Here is a 21,550-nt window from a genome sequence, read left to right on the forward strand (position 1 = left end):
TCCAAGCACACAGGAAACATACTTCCTTTATTACTGAGCAGCCATCTGTTCACTGTGCTGTGTGGGGAGAGCAAAACACCAGCACCTCCTCTCCACTCCGAGGTCAGGTGACTATCACGGGTCAAGTGGTTTACCTTGCTGTCGAGGAAATATGCAAATTCTTGGTTGACTCCAGGTTCTCGCTCCACCTCTCAGACAGCAAGTGGTACGCAAAGCTAGCTGGCTGTTACCTTCAGACACCTCAACGTCCATAATGATGGCACCTATTCCATCCTCACATTCGAGGGCAAAATAGTTGCCTTTCAAGGCCAGTTCAAGCTGTGCGGACCTGAGTTGAGAGAGATGTAGAGCATGGTTCTGTCATTGACCAACCTGGTGATCAAAAAGATGTGTGGCATCCACCTAAATTCACTCATCGGGAAGTTTGAGGACTACTTTCCTGATGTATCAGATGAGGAGTGTGACTGAACCCATTCAACAGTCGTGCTGGGAGAGGAGCCCACTTAGCGGGAGGCAGAGGAGGAGAGGTGCTGATTGTTCGCCTCTGCCGACAGAGATCTGCAGCTCAAAAACTCTAGCAGGACACGAAGGCCTTCAAAGATAATGTGCATCCACCTAAATTGGTCTTTCATGTTCGGGCTCCTTAGTTCCAGTGAAGGGAAATCTTAACGCTACAGCATACAATGACATTCTAAGACGATTCTGTGCTTCCAACTTTCTAGCAACAGTTTCTGGAAAGGCACTTTTTAATATTGAATCTGCTTTAAAAAAAAATAAAATCGTAACTAGATCAATAATACTAGTAGACCTATCAATGATAAGTATATCGATACTAGATCAATAATTTCTGTAGGCTATCAATGATAATGTATATCGATACTAGATCAATAATTCTGTAGGCCTATCAATGATAATGTATATCGATACTAGATCAATAATTTCTGTAGGCCTATCAATGATAATGGTATATCGATACTAGGTAACGAAATAAACTTCTGTCAGGCTCCCTCTCCCTGCATGTTCCTGGTGCTTGGACTCCCTCTCCCTGCATGTTCCTGGTGCTTGGACTCCCTCTCCCTGCATGTTCCTGGTGCTTGGTCAACAGATGCCTTTTCAGTTTGGATGGCTTCAACTCGCCTGAGCTAGCGTTTCCAGACATAGCAGGCATTTTGGGGCCTGCGGTTCTCAGGTCCACAGGGCACCAAGCCAAAATGAAGGTATGACTCATCATATTTCCGACTTGAGGAATAACATTTGGGGGCCGGGTCCAGGGTTGATCAACATTTCCCACCAAATCATTTATGTCTCTCCACATTTTTGGTTTGGATTTTGATGTTTCTTGCAGTCAGTTAGCTGCCTGTACGCTAGCTAAGCGTTAACTAACGCTATGTATATAGCTAGCTATAGCTCCCCCGCTTGGAGAGCTGCCAACAGTGCCACTGTCACCCCTAACACATGGGTTTATTGATAAACATTTCATCCAAATAAAATCAAAGTTTATTCGTCATGTGCACAGCAGGTGTAAAAGGTACAGTGAAATGCTTAATTTGATCAAACATGGAGATTTTATATATATATATATATATATATAAGCATTTCACTGTACCTTTTACACCTGCTATATATATATATATATACAGTGGGGAGAACAAGTATTTGATACACTGACAATTTTGCAGGTTTTCCTACTTACAAAGCATGTAGAGGTCTGTCATTTTTATCATAGGTACACTTCAACTGTGAGAGAAGGAATCTAAAACAAAAATCCAGAAAATCACATTGTATGATTTTTAAGTAATTAATTTGCATTTTATTGCATGACATAAGTATTTGATACATCAGAAAGCAGAACTGATATTTTGGTAGCAGAAACGCTTAGTCTTGCAATTAAGCGATATCACGTTTTCCTGTAGTTCTTGACCAGGTTTGACACCCTGCAGAGGGATTCTTGGCCCACTCCTCCATACAGACCCTTCCTCCCAGATCCTTCCGGTCTCTCGGGGCTGTGCTGGGCCAATACGGAGACTTTCCGGGCTCCTCCAAAGATTCCTTACTATTGGGTTCAGGTCTTGGCAGACTGGCTTAGGCCCACTCCAGGACCTCTTGATATGCTTCTTCGGAGCCACTACCTTAGTGCCTGCTGTGTGTTTCGGGTCGTTGTCACCATGCTGGAAGACCCAGCCACCCGACCCATCTTCAATGCTCTTACTGGGGAAGGAAGGTTGTTTGGTCAAGAATATCGGCGAATACATGGCCGCGCATCACATCCTCCGCCTTCAATTTCACGGTGCAGTCGTCCTGTCCGCGCTTTGCAGAAAAGGCAATCCCAAACAGAATTATGTTCTCCACCTCCATGCTTTACGGTTGGGATGGGGTGTTCTTGGGTTGTACTCATCCTTCTATTCCTCCCAACACGGCGCAAGTCGGCAGTTTAGAGCAAAAAGCTTTATTTTTTTGTCTCATCAGACCACATGACCTCTTCCATTCCTCCTCTTGGGTCATCCAGATGTCATTGGCAAACTTCAGACGGGCCTGGACATGCGCTGGCTTGTAGCAGTGGGGGACCTTGCGCCGTCTGCAGGGATTTAAATCTATGACGGCGTAGTGTGTTCTATGGTTTTGCTGAGACTGTTTGTGGTCCAGCTCTCTTCAGGTTCATTGACAGGTCCTGCCGGTCAGTTCTGGGCTGATCCCCACATTCCTCATGAATCATTGATGCCCCACGAGTTGAGATCTTTGCAGTGGAAGGGGCCCCCCCCCCAAGACGCGAGGGTGATTGACCGTATCTGGACCTTCTTCCATTTTCTAATAATTGTGCCCAACAGTATGTTGCCGTTCTCACCACAGCTGCTTGGCTATTTAGTCCTGCTACCCATCCCAGCCTTGTACCGGTCTACAATTACCCTGATGTTCCTTACACAGCTCTCTGGTCTTGGCCATTGTGAGAGGTTGGATCTGTTTTGATTGAGTGTGTGACAGGTGGTCTTTTATACAGGTAACGAGTTCAAACAGGTGCAGTAATTACAGGTACACTCCCGAGTGGAGAACAGGGAGGGCTTCTTAAAGAAAAACTAACAGGTCTGCTGCGAGCCGGAATTTCTTACTGGTTGGTAAGGTGAGTCAAATACTTATGTTCATGCAACTAAATGCAATTAATTACTTTAAAAATCTACACTGTGATCTTTCTGGATTTTTGTTTAGGATTCCCGTCTTCTCACAGTTGTAAGTGTACCTATGATACAAAATGAACAGACCTCTAATGTTTTGTAAGTAGGGAAAACCTGCAAAATCGGCAGTGTAATAATACTTCGTTTCTCCCCACTGTGTAATATATCTATATATATATATATTTTTCACATATATTAATTTTTATAATATATATACTCATACACACACACACACACACCACACACACAAGTCAGAAAGTTCTACACACTACTTATTCAAGGGTTTTTTCTTTCTTTTTGTAGAATATCGAAGAAATCAAAGCTATGATAACACATATAGAATCATGTAGTAACCAAAAAAGTGTTACATTTTATATTTGAGATACTTCAAAGTAGCCAACCTTTGACTTGATGACAGCTTTGCACACACTAGGCATTCTCTCAACCAGCATCATGAGGAATGCTTTTCCAAACAGTCTTGAAGGAGATCCCACATATGCTGGGCACTTGTTGGCTGCTTTTCCTTCACTCTGCGGTCCAACTCATCCCAAACCATCTCAATTGGGTTGAGGTTGGGTGATTGTGGAGGCCTGTTCATCTTATGCAGCACTCCATCACTCTCCTTCTTGGTCAAATAACCCTTACACAGTCTGGAGGTGTGTTTGGTCATTGTCCTGTTGAAAGACAAATGATAGTCCCACTAAGCCCAAACCAGATGGGATGGCGTATCGCTGCAGAAATGCTTTGGTAGCCATGCTGGTTAAGTGTGCCTTGAATTCAAAATAAATCAGACAGTGTCACCAGCAAAGCACCCCCACACCATCACACCTCCTCCAAGCTTCACGGTGGGAACCACACATGCGGAGATCATCTGTTCACCTACTCTGCGTCTCACAAAGACACATCGGTTGAAAACAAAATTCTAAAATTTGGACAGATTTCCACTGGTCTAATGTCCATTGCTCGTGTTTCTTGGCAAAAGCAAGTCTCTTCTTCTTATTGGTGTCCTTTAGTGGTTTCTTTGCAGCAATTTGACCATGAAGGCCTGATTCACACAGTCTCCTCTGAACAGTTGATGTTGAGATGTGTCTGTTACTTGAACTCTGTGAAGCATTTATTTGGGCTGCAATCTGAGGTGCAGTTAAGTTCATTAGAGTTATCAAATCAAACTTTATTTGCCACATGCGCCAAATACAACAAGTGTAGACTTCACCGTGAAATGCTTACTTACAAGCCCTAAACAACCAACAGTGCAGTTCAAGACGAAGAAAATACTTACCAAGTAGACAAAAATAAAAAGCAATTTTATGGGCTTTCCTCTGACAACACCTATTGTATAGGTCCTGGATGGCAGGAAGCTTGGCCCAAGTTATGTACTGGGCCGTTCGCACAACCCTCTGTAGCGATGTTGAGCTGTTACCACACCAGGCGGTGATGCAACCGGTCAGGATGCTCTCGATGGTGCAGCTGTAGAACCTTATAAGGATCTGGGGACCCATGCCAAATCTTTTCATTCTCCTGAGGGGGAATAGGTTTTGTCGTGCCCTCTTCACGACTGTCTTGGTATGTTTGGACCATGATGCGTCGTTAGTGATGTGGCCACCAAGGAACTTGAAACTCTCGACCCGCTCCACTACAGCCCCGTCGATGTTAATGGGGGCCTGTTCAGCCCGCCTTTTCCTGTAGTCCACGATCAGCTCCTTTGTCTTGCTCACATTGAGGGAGAGGTTGTTGTCCTGGCACCACACTGCCAGTTCTATGACCTCCTCCCTAAAGGCTGTCTCATCGTTGTCGGTGCTTAGGCCTACAACTGTTGTGTCATCAGCAAACTTAATGATGGTGTTGGAGTCGTGTTTGGCCACGCAGTCATGGGTGAACAGGGAATACAGGAGGGGACTAAGTACACACCCTTGAGGGGTCCCAGTGTTAAGGATCAGCGTGGCAACTCTTACCACGTGGGGGTAGCACGTCAGGAAGTCCAGGATCCAGTTGCAGAGGGAGGTGTTTAGTCCCATAGTCCTGAGCTTAGTGATGAGCTTCGTGGGCACTATGGTGTTGAACGCTGAGCTGTAGTCAATGAACAGCATATTCTCACATATGTGTTCCTTTTGTCCAGATGAGAAAGGACAGTGTGGAGTGTGATTGAGATTGAGTCATCTGTGGATCTGTTGGGGCGGTATGCGAATTGGAGTTGGTTTAGGGTGTGCGGGAGGATGCTGTTGATGTGAGCCATGACCAGCCTTTCAAAGCACTTCATGGCTACCGACGTGAGTGCCAAGAAGCGGTAATCATTTAGGCAGGTTACCTTCACTTCCTTGGGCACAGGGACGATGGTGGTCTGCTTGAAACATGTAGGTATTACAGACTCGGTCAGGGAGAGGTTGAAAATGTCAGTGAAGACACTTGACAGTTGGTCCACGCATGCTTTGAGTACAAGTCCTGGTAATCCGTCTGGCCCAGCGGCTTGGTGAATGTTGACCTGTTTAAAGGTTTAGTTCACATCGGCTACCGAGAGCGTTATCTCACAGTCATCCAGAATAGCTGGAGCTCTCGTGCATGCTTCAGTGTTGCTTGCCTCGAAGCGAGCATAAAAGGCCTTTACTTCATCTGGTAGGCTCGCGTCACTGGGCAGCTCGCGTCTGGGCTTCCCTTTGTAGTCCATAATAGTTTTCAAGCCCTGCCACATCCGACGAGCGTCAGAGCCGGTGTAGTAGGATTCAATCTTAATCCTGTATTGACGCTTTGCTTGTTTGATGGTTCGTCTGAGGGCATTGTGGGATTTCTTATAAGCGTCCGGTTTAGCCTCCCGCTCCTTGAAAGCGGCAGCTCTAGCCTTTAGCTCGATGCGGATGTTGCCTGTAATCCATGGCTTCTGGTTGGGATATGTACGTACAGACACTGTGGGGACAACATTATCGATGCACTTATTGATGAAGCCGATGACTGAGGTGGTGTATTCCTCAATGTCATTGGATGAATCCCGGAACATATTCCAGTCTGTTTTAGCAAAACAGTCCTGTAGTGTAGCATCTGCGTCATCTGACCTCTTCTGTATTGAGCGAGTCACTGGTACTTCCTGCTTTAGTTTTTGCTTGTAAGCAAGAATCAGGAGGATAGAATTATGGTCAGATTTGCCAAATGGAGGGAGAGGGAGAGCTTTGTATGCATCTCTGTGTGTGGAGTAAAGGTGGTCTAGGATATTTTTTACCAAAAATTTGGTAAAACTGATTTAAGTTTGCCTGCATTGAAGTCCGCGGCCACTAGGAGCACCGCTTCTGGGTGAGAATTTTCTTCTTTGCTTATGGCCTTATAGAGTTGGTTGAGCGCGGCCTTAGTGCCAGCTTCACTTTGTGGTGGTAAATAGACGGCTACGAATAATACAGATAAACTCTCTTGGTAGATAGTGTGGTCTACAGCTTATCATAAGGTACTCTACCTCAGGCGAGCAATACCTTGAGACTTCTTTAAWATTAGACATYGCGCACTCGCTGTTATTGACAAAAAGACACACACCCCCACCCCTCGTCTTACCAGAGGTAGCGTCTCTGTTCTGCCGATGCATGGAAAATCCCACCAGCTCTATATTGTCCGTTTCTTCGTTCAGCCACGTCTCGGTGAAACATAAGTTGTTGCAGTTTTTAATGTCCCGTTGGTAGGATAATCGTAATATTAGGTCATCAATTTTGTTTTCTAACGATTGCACGTTAGCAAGAAGAATGGAAGGCAGTGGGGAGTTTGCTCGCTCTCCTCCAGATTCTCAGAAGGATCCGCGATTTGCGTCCCCTTTCCCAGTGTTTTTTCTTCACCCAAAAAGGCGTGGATCTGGGCCTGTTCCAGTTAAAGCAGGATATCCTTCTCGTCGGACTCGTTAAAGGAAAAAGTTTCTCCCAGTCCGTGGTGAGTAATCGCTTTTCTGATGTCCAGAAGTTCTATTCGGTCATAAGAGACGGTAGTAGCAACATTATGTACACAATAAGCTAAAAAATAAGTTCCATAAAACACAAACAAAATTAAATTGCACAATTGGTTGGGAGAATGTAAAACGTCAACCATGGTCTTCGGCGCCATCTTTCATCTCTCCAGCAGAGGTAACTCTGGGTCTTCTTTTCCTGTGGCGGTCCTCATGAGACAGTTTCATCAGAGCACTTGATGATTTTTGCGACTGAACTTAAAGAAATGTTCAAAGTTCTTGAAATTTTCCCCATTGACTGACCATGTCTTAAAGTAATAATGGACTGTTGTTTTCYCTTTGCTTATTTGAGCTGTTCTTGCCATAATATGGATGTGGTCTTTTACCAAATAGGGCCACCTTCTGTATACCACCCCTACCTTGTCACAACACCACTGATTGGCTGAAATGCATTAAGGAGGAAAGAAATTCCACAAATTAACTTAACAAGGCATATCTGTTAATTGAAATGCATTCCAGGTGACTCTCTCAAGAATCTGGTTGAGAGAATGTGCAAAGCTGTCATCAAGGCAAAGGGTGGCTACTTTCAAGAACTTCAAATATAAAATAGATTTTGATTTGTTTAACACTTTCTGGTTACTACATGATTCTATGTGTTACTTCATAGTTTTAAATGTCTTCACTATTATTCTACAGTGTAGAAAATAGTACGATTAAGAAAAACCCTGGAATGAGTAGGTGTGTCCAAACTTTTGACTGGTACCATCTATATATACAGTATATATCAAATCCCGCAACACACCTGGACCCTCGTTGTGGGTTTGGGAACCACTGGGCTAGCTGGCTGACTGACTGACTGACAGGCTGGCTGACTGACCTAGGCAGACATCTTGTATAGAGCTGGGGAAGGTGGAGTGGTACAGGTTGACATTGTGTTACTGAGCTGAGGACAGTCTCTTACCTTCTCATTTTGCAAAAGACCACACTCTATAAATAAAAGAATATGTTGAACATTTTAGGCAGGAAGATTGGAGCTTGAAATAAAGAAAATAGATTAGCGTCTCCATGCTGAATCACAAAGCTTACTACTAGCTACGTTGACTAGATGGAAGGCAATACAACAAAGAGTTAACAGCACAACTTAAAACTGGCAGCTCACCACCAGTTACCTATCTGTCTGTCCATGCAACTACAGGCATGCAGTCGTAGTCTCTAAGATAGAGGTGCACAGCAGCATATTATTTTTTAGATATGAATTAAAAGGGACATTACGGTATTATATCCGATTAATAGATCCTACTCCTTACCTTCAAAGTAGCCTCCATATATGGATTCCCCTCCTCTTCCATTGCCTGCCAGGAGGTTAAACAGTCAGTAACGCTTCCAACATGGCACAGAACAGTGACAATGTAGGGAAATCACTCAGATAGACATTTATAAACTACCGTTCAAAAGTTTGGGGTCACTTAAAAATGTCCTTGTTTTTTTAAAGAAAGGCCACAAAAAAAAATTGCCCATTAAAATAACATCAAATTGACCAGAAATACAGTGTAGACATTGTTAATGTTGTAAATGACTATTGTAGCTGGAAACGGCTGATTTTTTTTATGGAATATCTACATAGGCGTACAGATGCCCATTATCAGGAACCATCACTCCTCCCAGTGAAGAGGCGACTCCGGGATGCTGGCCTTCTAGGCAGAGTTGAAAAGAAAATCTATATCTCAGACTGGCCAATAAAAAGAAAAGATTAAGATGGACAAAATAACACAGACACTGGACAGAGGAACTTTGCCTAGAAGGCCAGCATCCTGGAGTCGCCTCTTCACTGTTGACGTTGAGACTGGTGTTTTGCAGGTACTATTTAATGAAGCTGTCATTTGAGGGCTTGTGAGGCATCTATTTCTCAAACTAGACACTCTAATGTACTTGTCCTCTTGCTTAGTTGTGCACCGGGGCCTCCCACTCTTTCTATTCTGGTTAGAGCCAGTTTGCGCTGTTCTGTGAAGGAAGTAGTACACCGTGTTGTACGAGATATTCAGTTTCTTGTCAATTTCTCATATGGAATAGCCTTAGTTTCTCAGAACAAGAATAGACTGACGAGTTTCAGAAGAAAGGTCTTCGTTTCTGGCCATTTTGAGCCTGTAATCGAAGCCACAAATGCTGATGCTCCAGATACTCAACTAGTCTAAAGGAGACCAGATTTATTGCTTCTTTAATCAGACAACAGTTTTCAGCTGTGCTAACATAATTGCAAAAGGGTTTTCTAATGATCAGTTAGCCTTTTAAAATGATAAACTTGGATTAGCTAACACAACGTGCCATTGGAGCACAGGAGTGATGGTTGCTGATAATGGGCATCTGTACGCCTATGTAGATATCCATAAAAAATCTGCTTTTTCCAGCTACAATAGACATTTACAACATTAACAATGTCTACACTGTATTTCTGATCAAGTTGATGTTATTTTAATAGACAAAAATAACGGTTTTTCTTTCACACAAACACACTACTGTCAACATTTTACAACATCTACTCATTCAAGGGTTTTTCTTTATTTTCTACATTGTAGAATATTAGTGAAGACATCAAAACTATGAAATAACACATATGGAATCATGTAGTAACCAAAAACGTGTTAAACAAATCAAAATACATTTTAGATTCTTCAAAGGAGCCACCCTTTGCATTGATGACAGCTTTGCACACTTGTGGCATTATCTCAACCAGCTTCAAGAAGTAGGAATGCATTTCAATTAACAGGTGTGCCTTCTTAAAAGTTATTTTGTGGAATTTCTTTCCTCCTTAATGCATTTGAGACAATCAGTTGTGTTGTGACAAGGTAGGGGGTATACAGAAGATAGCCCTATTTGGTAAAAGACCAAGTCCATATTATGGCAAGAACAGCTCAAATAAGCAAAGAGTAACGACAGGCCATCGTTAAGACATGAAGGTCAGTCAATACGGAAAATTTCAAGAACTTTGAAAGTTTCTTCAAGTGCAGTCGCAAAAACCATCAAGCCCTATGATGAAACTGGATCTCATGAGGACTGCCACAGGAAAGGACCTCTTGCTGCAGAGGATAAGTTCATTAGAGTTAACTGCACCTCAGATTGCAGCCCAAATAAATGCTTCACAGAGTTCAAGTAACAGACACATCTCAACATCAACTGTTCAGAGGAGACTGTGTGAATCAGGCCATCATGGTCGAAATGCTGCAAAGAAACCACTTCAAGAGGACACCAATAAGAAGAAGAGACTTGATTGGGCCAAGAAACACGAGCAATGGACATTAGACCGGTGGAAATCTGTCCTTTGGTTTGATGAGTCCAAATGTGAGATTTTTGGTTCCAACCGCCGTGTCTTTGTGGAAACGCAGAGTAGGTGAACAGATGCATTCCAGGTGAAGCTGGTTGAGAGAATGCCAAGAGTGTGCAAAGCTGTCATCAAGGCAAAGGGTAGCTACTTTGAAGAATCTCAAATATATTTGATTTGTTTAACACTTTTTGGTTACTACATGATTACATATGTGTTATTTCATAGTTTTGATGTCTTCACATTTATCTACATGTAGAAACAGTACAAATAAAGAAAAACCCTTGAATGAGTAGGTGTCCAAACTTTTGACTGGTACTGTATGTATATTACACAATATATTGTGTAGGTTTACCCTATGAAGATGTAATATATTGTGTAGGTTTACCTATGAAGATGTAATACATTGTGTAGGTTTACCCTATGAAATGTAATACATTTGTGTAGGTTTACCCTATGAAGATGTAATACATTGTGTAGGTTTACCTTGAATGTAATACATTGTGTAGTTTACCCTATGAAGATGTAATACATTGTGTAGGTTTACCCTATGAAGATGTAATATATTGTAGGTTTACCCTATGAAGATGTAATACATTGTGTAGGTTTACCCTATGAAGATGTAATATATTGTGTAGGTTTACCCTGAAGATGTAATACATTGTGTAGGTTTACCCTATGAAGATGTAATACATTGTGTAGGTTTACCCTATGAAGATGTAATACATTGTGTAGGTTACCCTATGAAGATGTAATATATTGTGTAGGTTTACCCTATGAAGATGTAATACATTGTGTAGGTTTACCCTATGAAGATGTAATACATTGTGTAGGTTACCCTATGAAGATGTAATAATTGTGTAGAGTTTACCCTATGAAGATGTAATATATTGTGTAGGTTTACCCTATGAAGATGTAATAACATGTGTAGGTTTCCTATGAAGATGTAATACATTGTGTAGGTTTACCCTATGAAGATGTAATACATTGTGTAGGTTTACCCTATGAAGATGTAATACATTGTGTAGGTTTACCCTATGAAAGATGTAATACATTGTGTAGGTTTACCCTATGAAGATGTAATATATTGTGTTAGTTTACCCTATGAAGATGTAATACATTGTGTAGGTTTACCCTATGAAGATGTAATATATTGTGTAGGTTTACCCTATGAAGATGTAATATATTGTGTAGGCATACCCTATGAAGATGTAATATATTGTGTAGGTTTACCCTATGAAGATGTAATATATTGTGTAGGTTTACCCTCGGTGAAGTCTCCTCCCTGTATCATGAAGTTCTTTACAACTCTGTGAAACGTGGAGCCTTTAAAACACAGCTTTTTCCCTGTGCTTTTCCCAGTTCCTCTCTCACCTGTAAAAACACAGTTACAGAATTAACTAAATTAATGTGTTTCAAGTTGTACTAGTCGTATGTACAGGATAGACATGGTATACACCGTCCAACCAAATGCTTACTGCAGGTTCCTTCTCCACAATATCAACAATAAGACATCATTAAATATAAGAATAGCAACAAGGTAAATGGCTCAGTAGAATAGAATAAATGTTTTAGCATAATACAGGAAGTCAATATATACTCCAATATTTTATACTTCCAACACGTCTCATGTCCTTTTGGGGAAAGGGGGATTGGGGAGCAAGTTTCAATTGTGCAGTATTTAGCAATCATAATAAGAGTCTGGTAGCAGCAGTTGAGATGTGTGTGTAGCGTGTGTAGCGTGTGTGTGGATCAAGGTTATTATTTTAAACTAAAACAAAAACAATTACTTTTTTTGTAAACTGAAATAAAACAAACCTGTTACTAAAAGTATCATTTTAAAACCCTCCCCTTACTATCTTAAAAACCCTAACTATTATCTTAGACTCCAAAACTAACTCAAATAAAAACCATCATGAATTACATTAGGTGTTACTTTTCTCTCTCTCCATTTTGGGCAAAATCAACAAAAAAAGGTTTTAAATTATGTTGAAGGTTTTTTTCCTAATAGGGTTTTCAAGCCTCAATCTGGGAGGGTCACATTGGGATTGATTTAAATTTAAAAGGTAGACTCAGCGCGATGGCGTTTCCACGAGCAGCACTGCAGATATTGGTCACTGGCCTACAACACAATACGCCACGTCAATATTTTGTTTCACAAATTAATAAAAAATGAAAAGGTGAAATGTCTTCAGGCAACAAGTATTCAACCCCTTTGCTATGGCAAGCCTAAATAAGTTCAGGAGTAAACATTTACTTAACAAGTCACATAATAATTTGCATGGACTCACTGTGTGCAATAATAGTATTTAACATGATTTTTGAATGACTCTTCATCTCTTTCCCCCACACAATTATCTGTACGGTCCCTCAGTCGAGCAGTGAATTTCAAACACAGATTCAACAACAAAGACCAAGGAGGTTTTCCAATGCCTCGCAAAGAAGGACCCCTATTGGTAGAATGGTTAAAAAAAAAGATACATTGAATCCACCTTTGAGCTATTGAGTTATTACTTACACTTTGGATGGTGTATCAATACACCCAGTCCCTAGAAAGATACAGGGGTCCTTCCTAACTCAGTTGCCGGAGAGGAAGGAAAGCGCTCCCGGATTTTCACTGAGGCCAATAGTGACTTTAAAACAGTTAAAGGAGTTTAATGGCTGTGATAGGAGAAAACTGAAGCCTGGTCAACAACATTGTAATTTCTCCACAATTCTAACCTATACACGTGATTAGCAAATGTTATTGTAGGTGTAGCCAAATGCTGCAGTCGACAAGGTTATTCTGGCTCTGAGTTCTATAATGAGCTAACGTTGTGTCAAATGGACAATGTGACGATCCTCTCCAACCTGGCATGGTATAATTTGATATTAAATATTTTCTAAATTTATAGACAAATCAATGCTGATCAGGCCTGTTCCTGGCCGATATGCAGCCCTAGCTGAGAAAAAAAACCAAATCCCTGCAAAGTAGAATAGTAGCCTAGGCTATACAGTGTCGGCCCACAATGCCCACTATGAATGCCCATGTGGTAGCCACCGTTTGTACCTTTAATCCCGGTCATTTGGTGACATTAAATTCTGTTAATGCAGATAATTTTACGTAAACGTGGTTTTGCAGATTTCACATTTACGAAATAAACCAAAACTTGTTTCTCACACTACCAAATCAAATTTTATTGGTCACATACACGTGACTAGCAGATGTTATTGCAGGTGTAGTGAAATGCTTGTGTTTCTAGCTCTAACAAGTGATATATAACAAATTACACAATATATACCCAACACACACACAAATCTAAGTAGGAATGAATTAAGACAATATACATATGGACGAGCGATGTCAGAGCAGAATGGACTAAGATACTGTAGAATAGTATAGAATACAGTATATATACACGAGATGAGTAATGCAGATATGTAAACATTATTAAGTGACTAAGATACTGTAGAATAGCATAGAATACAGTATATACACATATGAGATGAGTAATGCCAGACATGTAACATTGAAGTAATTAGAGTTCCATTCCTGAAAGTGGCCAGTGATTTCTAGTCTATGCCTGTAGGCAGCAGCCTCTAAATGTGCTAGTGATGGCTGTTTAACAGTCTGATGGCCTTGAGATAGAAGCTGTTCTTCAGTCTCTCGGTCCCAGCTTTGATGCACCTGTACTGACCTCGCCTTCTGGATGATAGCGGGGTGAACAGGCAGTGGCTCGGGTGGTTGTTGTCCTTGATGATCTTCTTGGCCTTCCTGTGACATCGGGTGGTGTAGGTGTTCTGGAGGGGCGGGCAGTTTGCTCCTGGTGATGCTTTAGGCAGACCGCACCACCTTCTGGAGTGCCTTGCGGTTGCGGACGGTGAAATTGCCGTACCAGGCGGTGATACAGCCCGATAGGATGCTCTCAATGGTGCATCTGTAAAACTCTTTGTGAGAGTTTTAGGGGACAAGTCAAATTTCTTCAACCTCCTGAGGTTAAAGAGGCTCTGTTGTGCCTTCTTCACCACACTGTGTGAGGATGGTCCATTCCAGTTTGTCATTGATGTGTACGCCAAGGAACTTGAAGCTTTCCACCTCTCCACTACTGTCCCGTCGATGTGGATAGGGGGGTGCTCCCTCTGCTGCATCCTGAAGTCCACAATCACCTCCTTTGTTTTGTTGATGTTGAGTGAGGTTGTTTTCCAGGCGCCACACTCCCAGAGCCCTCACCTCCTCCCGGTTGGCTGTTTCGTCATCGTTGGTAATCAAGCCTACTACTGTAGTGTCGTCTGCAAACTTCAAGATTGAGCTGGAGGCGTGCTTGGCCACGCAGTCTTGGGTGAACAGGGAGTACAGGTGGGGGCTGAGCACGCACCCTTGTGGGGCCCCAGTGTTGAGGATCAGCGGAGTGGAGCTGATGTTTCCTACCTTCACCACCTGGGGACGCCAGTCAGGAAGTCCAGGACCCAGTTGCACAGGGCGGGGTTCAGACCCAGGGCTTCGAGCTTAATGATGAGCTTGGAGGGTATTATGGTGTTGAATGCTGAGCTATAGTCAATGAACAGCATTCTTACATAGCTATTCCTCTTGTTCAGATGGGATAGGGCAGTGTGCAGAGTGATGGCGAGCGCATCGTCTGTGGATCTATTGAGGCGGTACGCAAATTGAAGTGGGTCTAGCGTGTCAGGTAAGGTAAGGTAGAGGTGATATGATCCTTGACTCTCAAAGCACTTCATGATGACAGACGTAAGTGCTACGGGGCGATAGTCATTAAGTTCAGTTACCTTTGCCTTCCTGGGTACAGGAACAATGGTGGCCATCTTGAAGCATGTGGGACCATGGACTGGGATAGGGAGAGATTGAATATGTCCGTAAACACACCAGCCAGCTGGTCTGCGCATGCTCTGAGGACGCGGCTAGAGACGCAGTCTGGGCCGGCAGCCTTGCGGAGGTTAACACGTTTAAAATGTTTTACTCATGGCGGCCATGGAGAAGGAGAGCCCACAGTCCTTGGTAGCGTGCCACGTCGTCCCCAAAGCATGCAAAGAATGGGTTTAGCCTGCACGGAAGCAAGATGTCGGTCTCAGCGACATGGTTGGTTTTCCTTTTGTAGTCCGCGACTGTCTGGGGTCCCTGCTAAAATCCTGAAGCATGGATTGCGATTGATGAGACCAGCATTGAATAGTTTGAAGCACGAGTACTTCCTGTTTAAGTTTCTGGCTATAGGAAGGGAGGAGCAAGATGGAGTTTTGGTCAGATTTGCCGAAAGGAGGGGCGGGAGAGGGCCTTGTAAGCATTCCGGAAGTTTGAATAGCAGTGGTCGAGAGTCTTAGCAGCGTGAGTAGTACAGTCGATATGCTGATAGAACTTCGGCAGCCTGGTCCTCAGATTTGCTTCGTTAAAATCCCCAGCTACAATAAATGCAGCCTCGGGATATKTGGTTTCCAGTTTTTTTGGTTTCTTTATATAACTAGGCAAGTCAATTAAGAACAAATTCTTATTTTCAATGACGGCCTAGAAACAGTGGGTTAACTGCCTTGTTCAGGGGCAGAATGACAGATTTGTACCTTGTCAGCTCGGGGATTTGAACTTGCAACCTTTCGGTTACTAGCCCAACACTAACCACTAGGCTACCCTGCCATTTGCATAGAGTCCAGTGATGTTCTTTGATGGACGTCGAGGTATCGGCTTGAGGTGGGATGTAAACGGCCGTGTCAATGACGGAGGAGAATTCTATTGGGAGATTATATGGCGGCATTGAATTGTGAGGTATTCTAGGTCGGGTGAACAAAATGACTTGAGTTCCTGTATGTTCCTAGAAATTACACCATGAGTCGTTAAAGGCAGCAGCTAATGGGGATCCATAATAAACCCCAGGAAGAGTAGCTGCTGCCTTGGCAGGAACTAATGGGGAGCCATAATAAACCCCAGGAAGACGTAGCGCTGCCTTGGCAGGAACTAATGGGGATCCATAATAACCCCAGGAAGAGTAGCTGCTGCCTTGGAGGAACTAATGGGGATCCATAATAAACCCAGGAAGAGTAGCTGCTGCCTTGGCAGGAACTAATGGGGATCCATAAATAACCCCAGAAAGAGTAGCTGCTGCCTTGGCAGGAACTAATGGGGATCCATAATAAACCCCAGGAAGAGTAGCTGCTGCCTTGGCAGGAAACTAATGGGGATCCATAATAAACCCCGGAAGAGTAGCTGCTGCCTTGGCAGGAACTAATGGGGATCCATAATAAACCCCAGGAAGAGTAGCTGCTGCCTTGCAGGAACTAATGGGGATCCATAATAAACCCAGCAGAGAGTAGCTGCTGCCTTGGCAGGAACTAATGTTGATCCATAATAAACCCCAGGAAGAGTAGCTGCTGCCTTGACAGGAACTAATGGGGATCCATAATAAACCCCAGGAAGAGTAGCTGCTACCTTGGCAGGAACTAATGGGGATCCATAATAAACCCCAGGAAGAGTAGCTGCTGCCTTGGCAGGAACTAATGGTGATCCATAATAAATACAATACAAATACACAGGCAAAGACAGACCGACATGGAGACTACCGAGACCAGGCTACATCACCCTCACCCCCTTCCTCCCCCATCACCTCCTCCCACACCCCGTCAGCATGTTTTGTCTCTCTGGAAGTCCCGGTGTCTCTTATTGGTATTTAAAGGAAACCGAAACCACTTGAACTCCTGGGGAGAAATGTGCAAGCGTCGGGAAACACAGCCCTCCCTTTATTTATGAGGAGAGGAGAAGGGGTACTCTAATTTCCCATCCTAACACCTCCCTAGCTTGCCAGAGGGACAGAGACCCACTGTGGTTCAGAAATCCTGTCTCCAGCCTCCAGACAACCTGTTATTATCAGGTTTATGAAACTCTCTCATGTGGTTTAACTTGCTCATTAACACCATCTGACGGCAGTCAGAAACCAGCCTCTGGTACACGTACAACCACTCCAACAGTCCAGAATGTATCGCATAGTGAGGCCTAGTGGTTAGAGCATTGAGACATTAACCGAAAAATATGTCTGTGCCCTTGAGCAAGGCACTTCACTCAGGGGAGCCGTACTTTTATGGCTGACCATGTAAAACAACACATTTCCAGTGTATGTGTAAAAAAAATATATATATATTTTACATTTAACACGCAGTTCATTCGTAAAGGATTCAGAAACCTGGACTTTTTACACATTTTGTTACGTTACAGCCTTATTCTAGAATGCATTAAATTATTTTTCCCTCATCAATCTACACACAATAGCTTAATGATAAAAGTGAAAACAGGTTTTTAGAAATGTTTGCAAATACATCATTTCAAAAGGTATTCAGACCCTTTGCTATGAGACTCAAAATTGAATGTTCCAACATCTAGTGGAAAGCCTTTCCAGAAGAGTGGAGGCTGTTATAGCAGCAAAGGGGGGACCAACTCCGTATTAATATCCATGATTTTGGAATGAGACAAGGTGTCCACATACTTAGTGTACATTCCTTGCCAAATCCCGACAGCTTTATCACAAATTCAAAATGGGTTGATTAAAATAGGGACATATGTTTCCGGGTCAGCATGTGAATGGAGAAGAAGCTGAGGAGCAGAAGACCTGTAACGTTTCAACCGCGATGGCAAACGTGAATGGTACCGACTCCAGGCCAACCGTTAGAGTCTCATGCGGTCACACTCCCCTCTGGTCTCGGAAATTACAGCTACTAGCCACTCAGCTCAAAACGGCCATTGATGCTGCTCTGGCCCCCTTCTCCTCCGTCCTGGATGGTGACAGAGCCGCTGCGGATGAACAAGGCCGCCGAATTGATGGCTTTGAACATGACCTGTGTGACTACAGCAACCGCATAGTAGCCCTTGAGAAAACAGTCACCCGTCTGAGCTCCGAAAACAAAAAGCTGATTGACAAGACCGACGACCTGGAATCTCATTCTCGCCATTTAGTTGGTATACCAGAGAAACGTGAAGGTGGGGACTCGTTTAAGTTCATGTCAGAATTCTTTGTGAAGGTGCTGGGTCCGGCCATCGTTCCATCACCCGCAAAGCTGGATAGAGCCCACTGCGTTGGCCCCTCTCCAGCGGGCGGAGACGACAACTCCAAGCCTAGAGTGTTTATCGTCCGTTTTCACTACTACCGTGACAAGGAGTGCATCCAGCATTGGTTCAACAGTCACTTCTGAGCCTTATCTTGGATCTATGGCCTACTCCTTTGCCAGGTAGCATGCATAGCCTAGCCTAAGTCGAAGGCATGTTTTGAGATACCCTACCTCTGCTGCCTGGAACGAACTACAAAAATCTCTGAAATTGGAAACACTTATCTCCCTCACTAGCTTTAAGCACCAGCTGTCAGAGCAGCTCACAGATTACTGCACCTSTACATAGCCCATCTATAATTTAGCCCAAACAACTACCTCTCCCCCTACTGTATTTATTTATTTTGCTCCTTTGCACCCCATTATTTCTCTCTCTACTTTGCACATTCTTCCACTGCAAATCTACCATTCCAGTGTTTTACTTGCTAGATTGTATTTACTTTGCCACAATGGCCTCTTTTTTTATTTTTTATTTTTTTGCCTTCACCTCCTTTATCTCACCTCATTTGCTCACATTGTATATAGACTTATTTTTCAACTGTATTATTGACTGTATGTTTGTTTTACTCCATGTGTAACTCTGTGTTGTTGTATTTGTCGAATTGCTTTGCTTTATCTTGGCCAGGTCGCAGTTGTAAATGAGAACTTGTTAGAACTACCTGGTTAAATAAAGGTGAAATAAAAAATAAAAATGTATTCAATATAGACAAGAAAAATACAATAATTAGGGGGTTATTAGTTTAAGCACACTGTGTGTATTATTGAGACTTAGATAAAGTTCAGTTCAAATTGTATTACCAATTTATGCAGAAATCCAGGTAATTCCAAAGGGTTCACATACTTTTTCTTGCCACTGTGGCTGTCTACATACCACCACAGAGCGATGCTGGCACTAAGACCGTACTCAATGAGCTGTATACCACCATAAGCAAACAAGAAACCGCTCTTCCAGAGGCGGCACTCCTAGTGGCCGGGGACTTTAATGCAGGGAAACTTAAATCAGTTTTACCAAATTTCCACCAGCATGTAAAAAAAAAAAAAAASTCAACCACCTTTACTCCACACACAGAGACACGTACAAAGCTCTCCCCTCGCCCTCCATTTGGCAAATCTGACCATAATTATATCCTACTGATTCCTGCTTTCAAGCAAACATTACAGCAGGAAGCACCAGTGATCAATAAACATGTGGTCAGATGAAGCAGATGCAAAGCATCAATACAGGACTAAGATCTAACCTACTACACCGGCTCCGACGCTCATCGAATGTGGCAGGGCCATTACAGACTACAAAAGGGAAGCACAGCTGAGAGCTGCCCAGTGACACGAGCCCCCAGATGAGATAAATTACTTTCATGCTCGCTTCGACGCAAGTAACACTGAATCATGCATGAGAACATCAGCTGTTCCGGACGACTGTGTGACCACGCTGTCCGCAGCCGATGTGAATAAGACCTTTAAACAGGTCAACATTCACAAGGCCGCAAGGCCAGACGAATTCCCAGGACGTGTACTCCGAGCATGCGCTGACCAACTGGCAAGTCTTTTCAATGACATTATCAACCTCTCCCTGTCTGAGTCTGTAATACCAACATGTTTCAAGCTGACCACCATAGTCCCTGTGCCCAAGAACACTATGGTAACCTGCCTAAATGAGTACCATCCCGTAGCACTCACGTCTGTAGCCATAAAGGCTGGTCATGGCTCACAACAACAACATTATCCCAGAAACACTAGACTCACTCAAATTTGCATACCACCCCAACAGATCCCAGGACGATGCAATCTCTATTGCACTCCACACTGCCCTTTCACACCTGGACAAAAGGAACACCTATGTGAGATTGCTATTCATTCACTTTAGCTCTGCATGCCCTTTAAGCTCATCACTAAGCTAAGGGCCCTGGGACTAAACACCTCCCTCTGCCCCTGGATCCTGGACTTCCTGATGGGCCACCCCAGGTGGTAAGGGAAGGTTACAACACATCCGCCACACTGATCCTCAACACGGGGGCCCCTCAGGGGTGCGTGCTCAGTCCCCTCCTGTACTCCCTGTTCACCCATGACTGCATGGCCAGGCACGACTCCAACACCATCATTAAGTTTGCCGATGACACAACAGTGGTAGGCCCGGCAATGACAAGACAGCCTATAGGGAGGTGGTCAGAGAACTGGCGTGTGGTGCCAGGACAACAACCTCTCYCTCAACGTGATCAAGACAAAGGAGATGATTGTGGACTACAGGAACAGGAGGACCAAGCAAGCCCCAATTCTCATAGACAGGGGTGTAGTGGAGCAGGCTGAGAGCTTCAAGTTCCTTGGTGTCCACATCACCAACAAACAAACATGGTCCAAGCACACCAAGACAGTCGTGAAGAGGGCACGACAAAACCTATTCCCCCTCAGGAGACTGAAAAGATTTGGCATGGGTACTCAGATCCTCAAAAGGTTCTACAGCTGCAACATTGAGAGCATCCTGACCGGTTGCATCAATGCCTGGTACGAAGAAGGTGATAGCAAGGCGTCTGGAAGTAGTCTAACCAGGACTCATATCACAAGAACAAACCGGCTTCATAAAAAGGACAGATATTCATTTTCTTTATATTCGGACGCTGTTTAAAATGATTTATTCTAAACAATTCTCCAACTCCCCTGAGGTGGTAATCTCCCTAAGGAAATTTGCTATTCTTAAAAGATTTAAGGAAAAATTAAGCTCATGAATCTGTTTCTTGCATACACCTCTCCAGGCCAATGTCTGTACCGTTCGGATTATTTTGCACTGGTACGTGGGACACGCAGAGGCTGCACACTGTCCCCTTTATTATTTTCCGTCGCCATTGAGCCACGTTCAGTAGCTTTACGGGCATCCTCCTCTTCCCAAGATGTAACACAGGAAGGAGTTGAACATAGGTTATCAATGTATGCAGATGATTTGTTACTCAATGTAAATAACCCTGTAACCTGTTTACTTTCTATTCTGGAGAACTTTGGCTCCTTCTCTGTTTACAAGCTGAATCTCCAGAAAAGTGAGTCTCAATCAATCCAGCAGCGATAGAGATCCAGCAGACAGTCCTTTCAGCTTAG

General features: G+C 43.4%; 1 protein-coding gene across 1 annotated transcript in view; it reads right to left on the reverse strand.

Annotated features, from left to right (window-relative positions):
• Positions 1 to 21,550, reverse strand: part of LOC112072589 (uncharacterized) — a 63,100-nt gene that overhangs the window by 17,999 nt on the left and 23,551 nt on the right. The window contains exons 4-6 of the mRNA XM_024139980.1: positions 11,660 to 11,767; positions 8,385 to 8,429; positions 8,039 to 8,064 (exon numbers count right to left, since the gene is read on the reverse strand). Coding sequence (XP_023995748.1) covers positions 8,039 to 8,064; positions 8,385 to 8,429; positions 11,660 to 11,767 — 179 coding nt within the window. The remainder of the gene's footprint in view (positions 1 to 8,038; positions 8,065 to 8,384; positions 8,430 to 11,659; positions 11,768 to 21,550) is intronic.

The sequence above is a fragment of the Salvelinus sp. IW2-2015 genome, unplaced genomic scaffold (assembly GCF_002910315.2).
Source record: "Salvelinus sp. IW2-2015 unplaced genomic scaffold, ASM291031v2 Un_scaffold1972, whole genome shotgun sequence".
NCBI classification, from domain to species: domain Eukaryota; kingdom Metazoa; phylum Chordata; class Actinopteri; order Salmoniformes; family Salmonidae; genus Salvelinus; species Salvelinus sp. IW2-2015.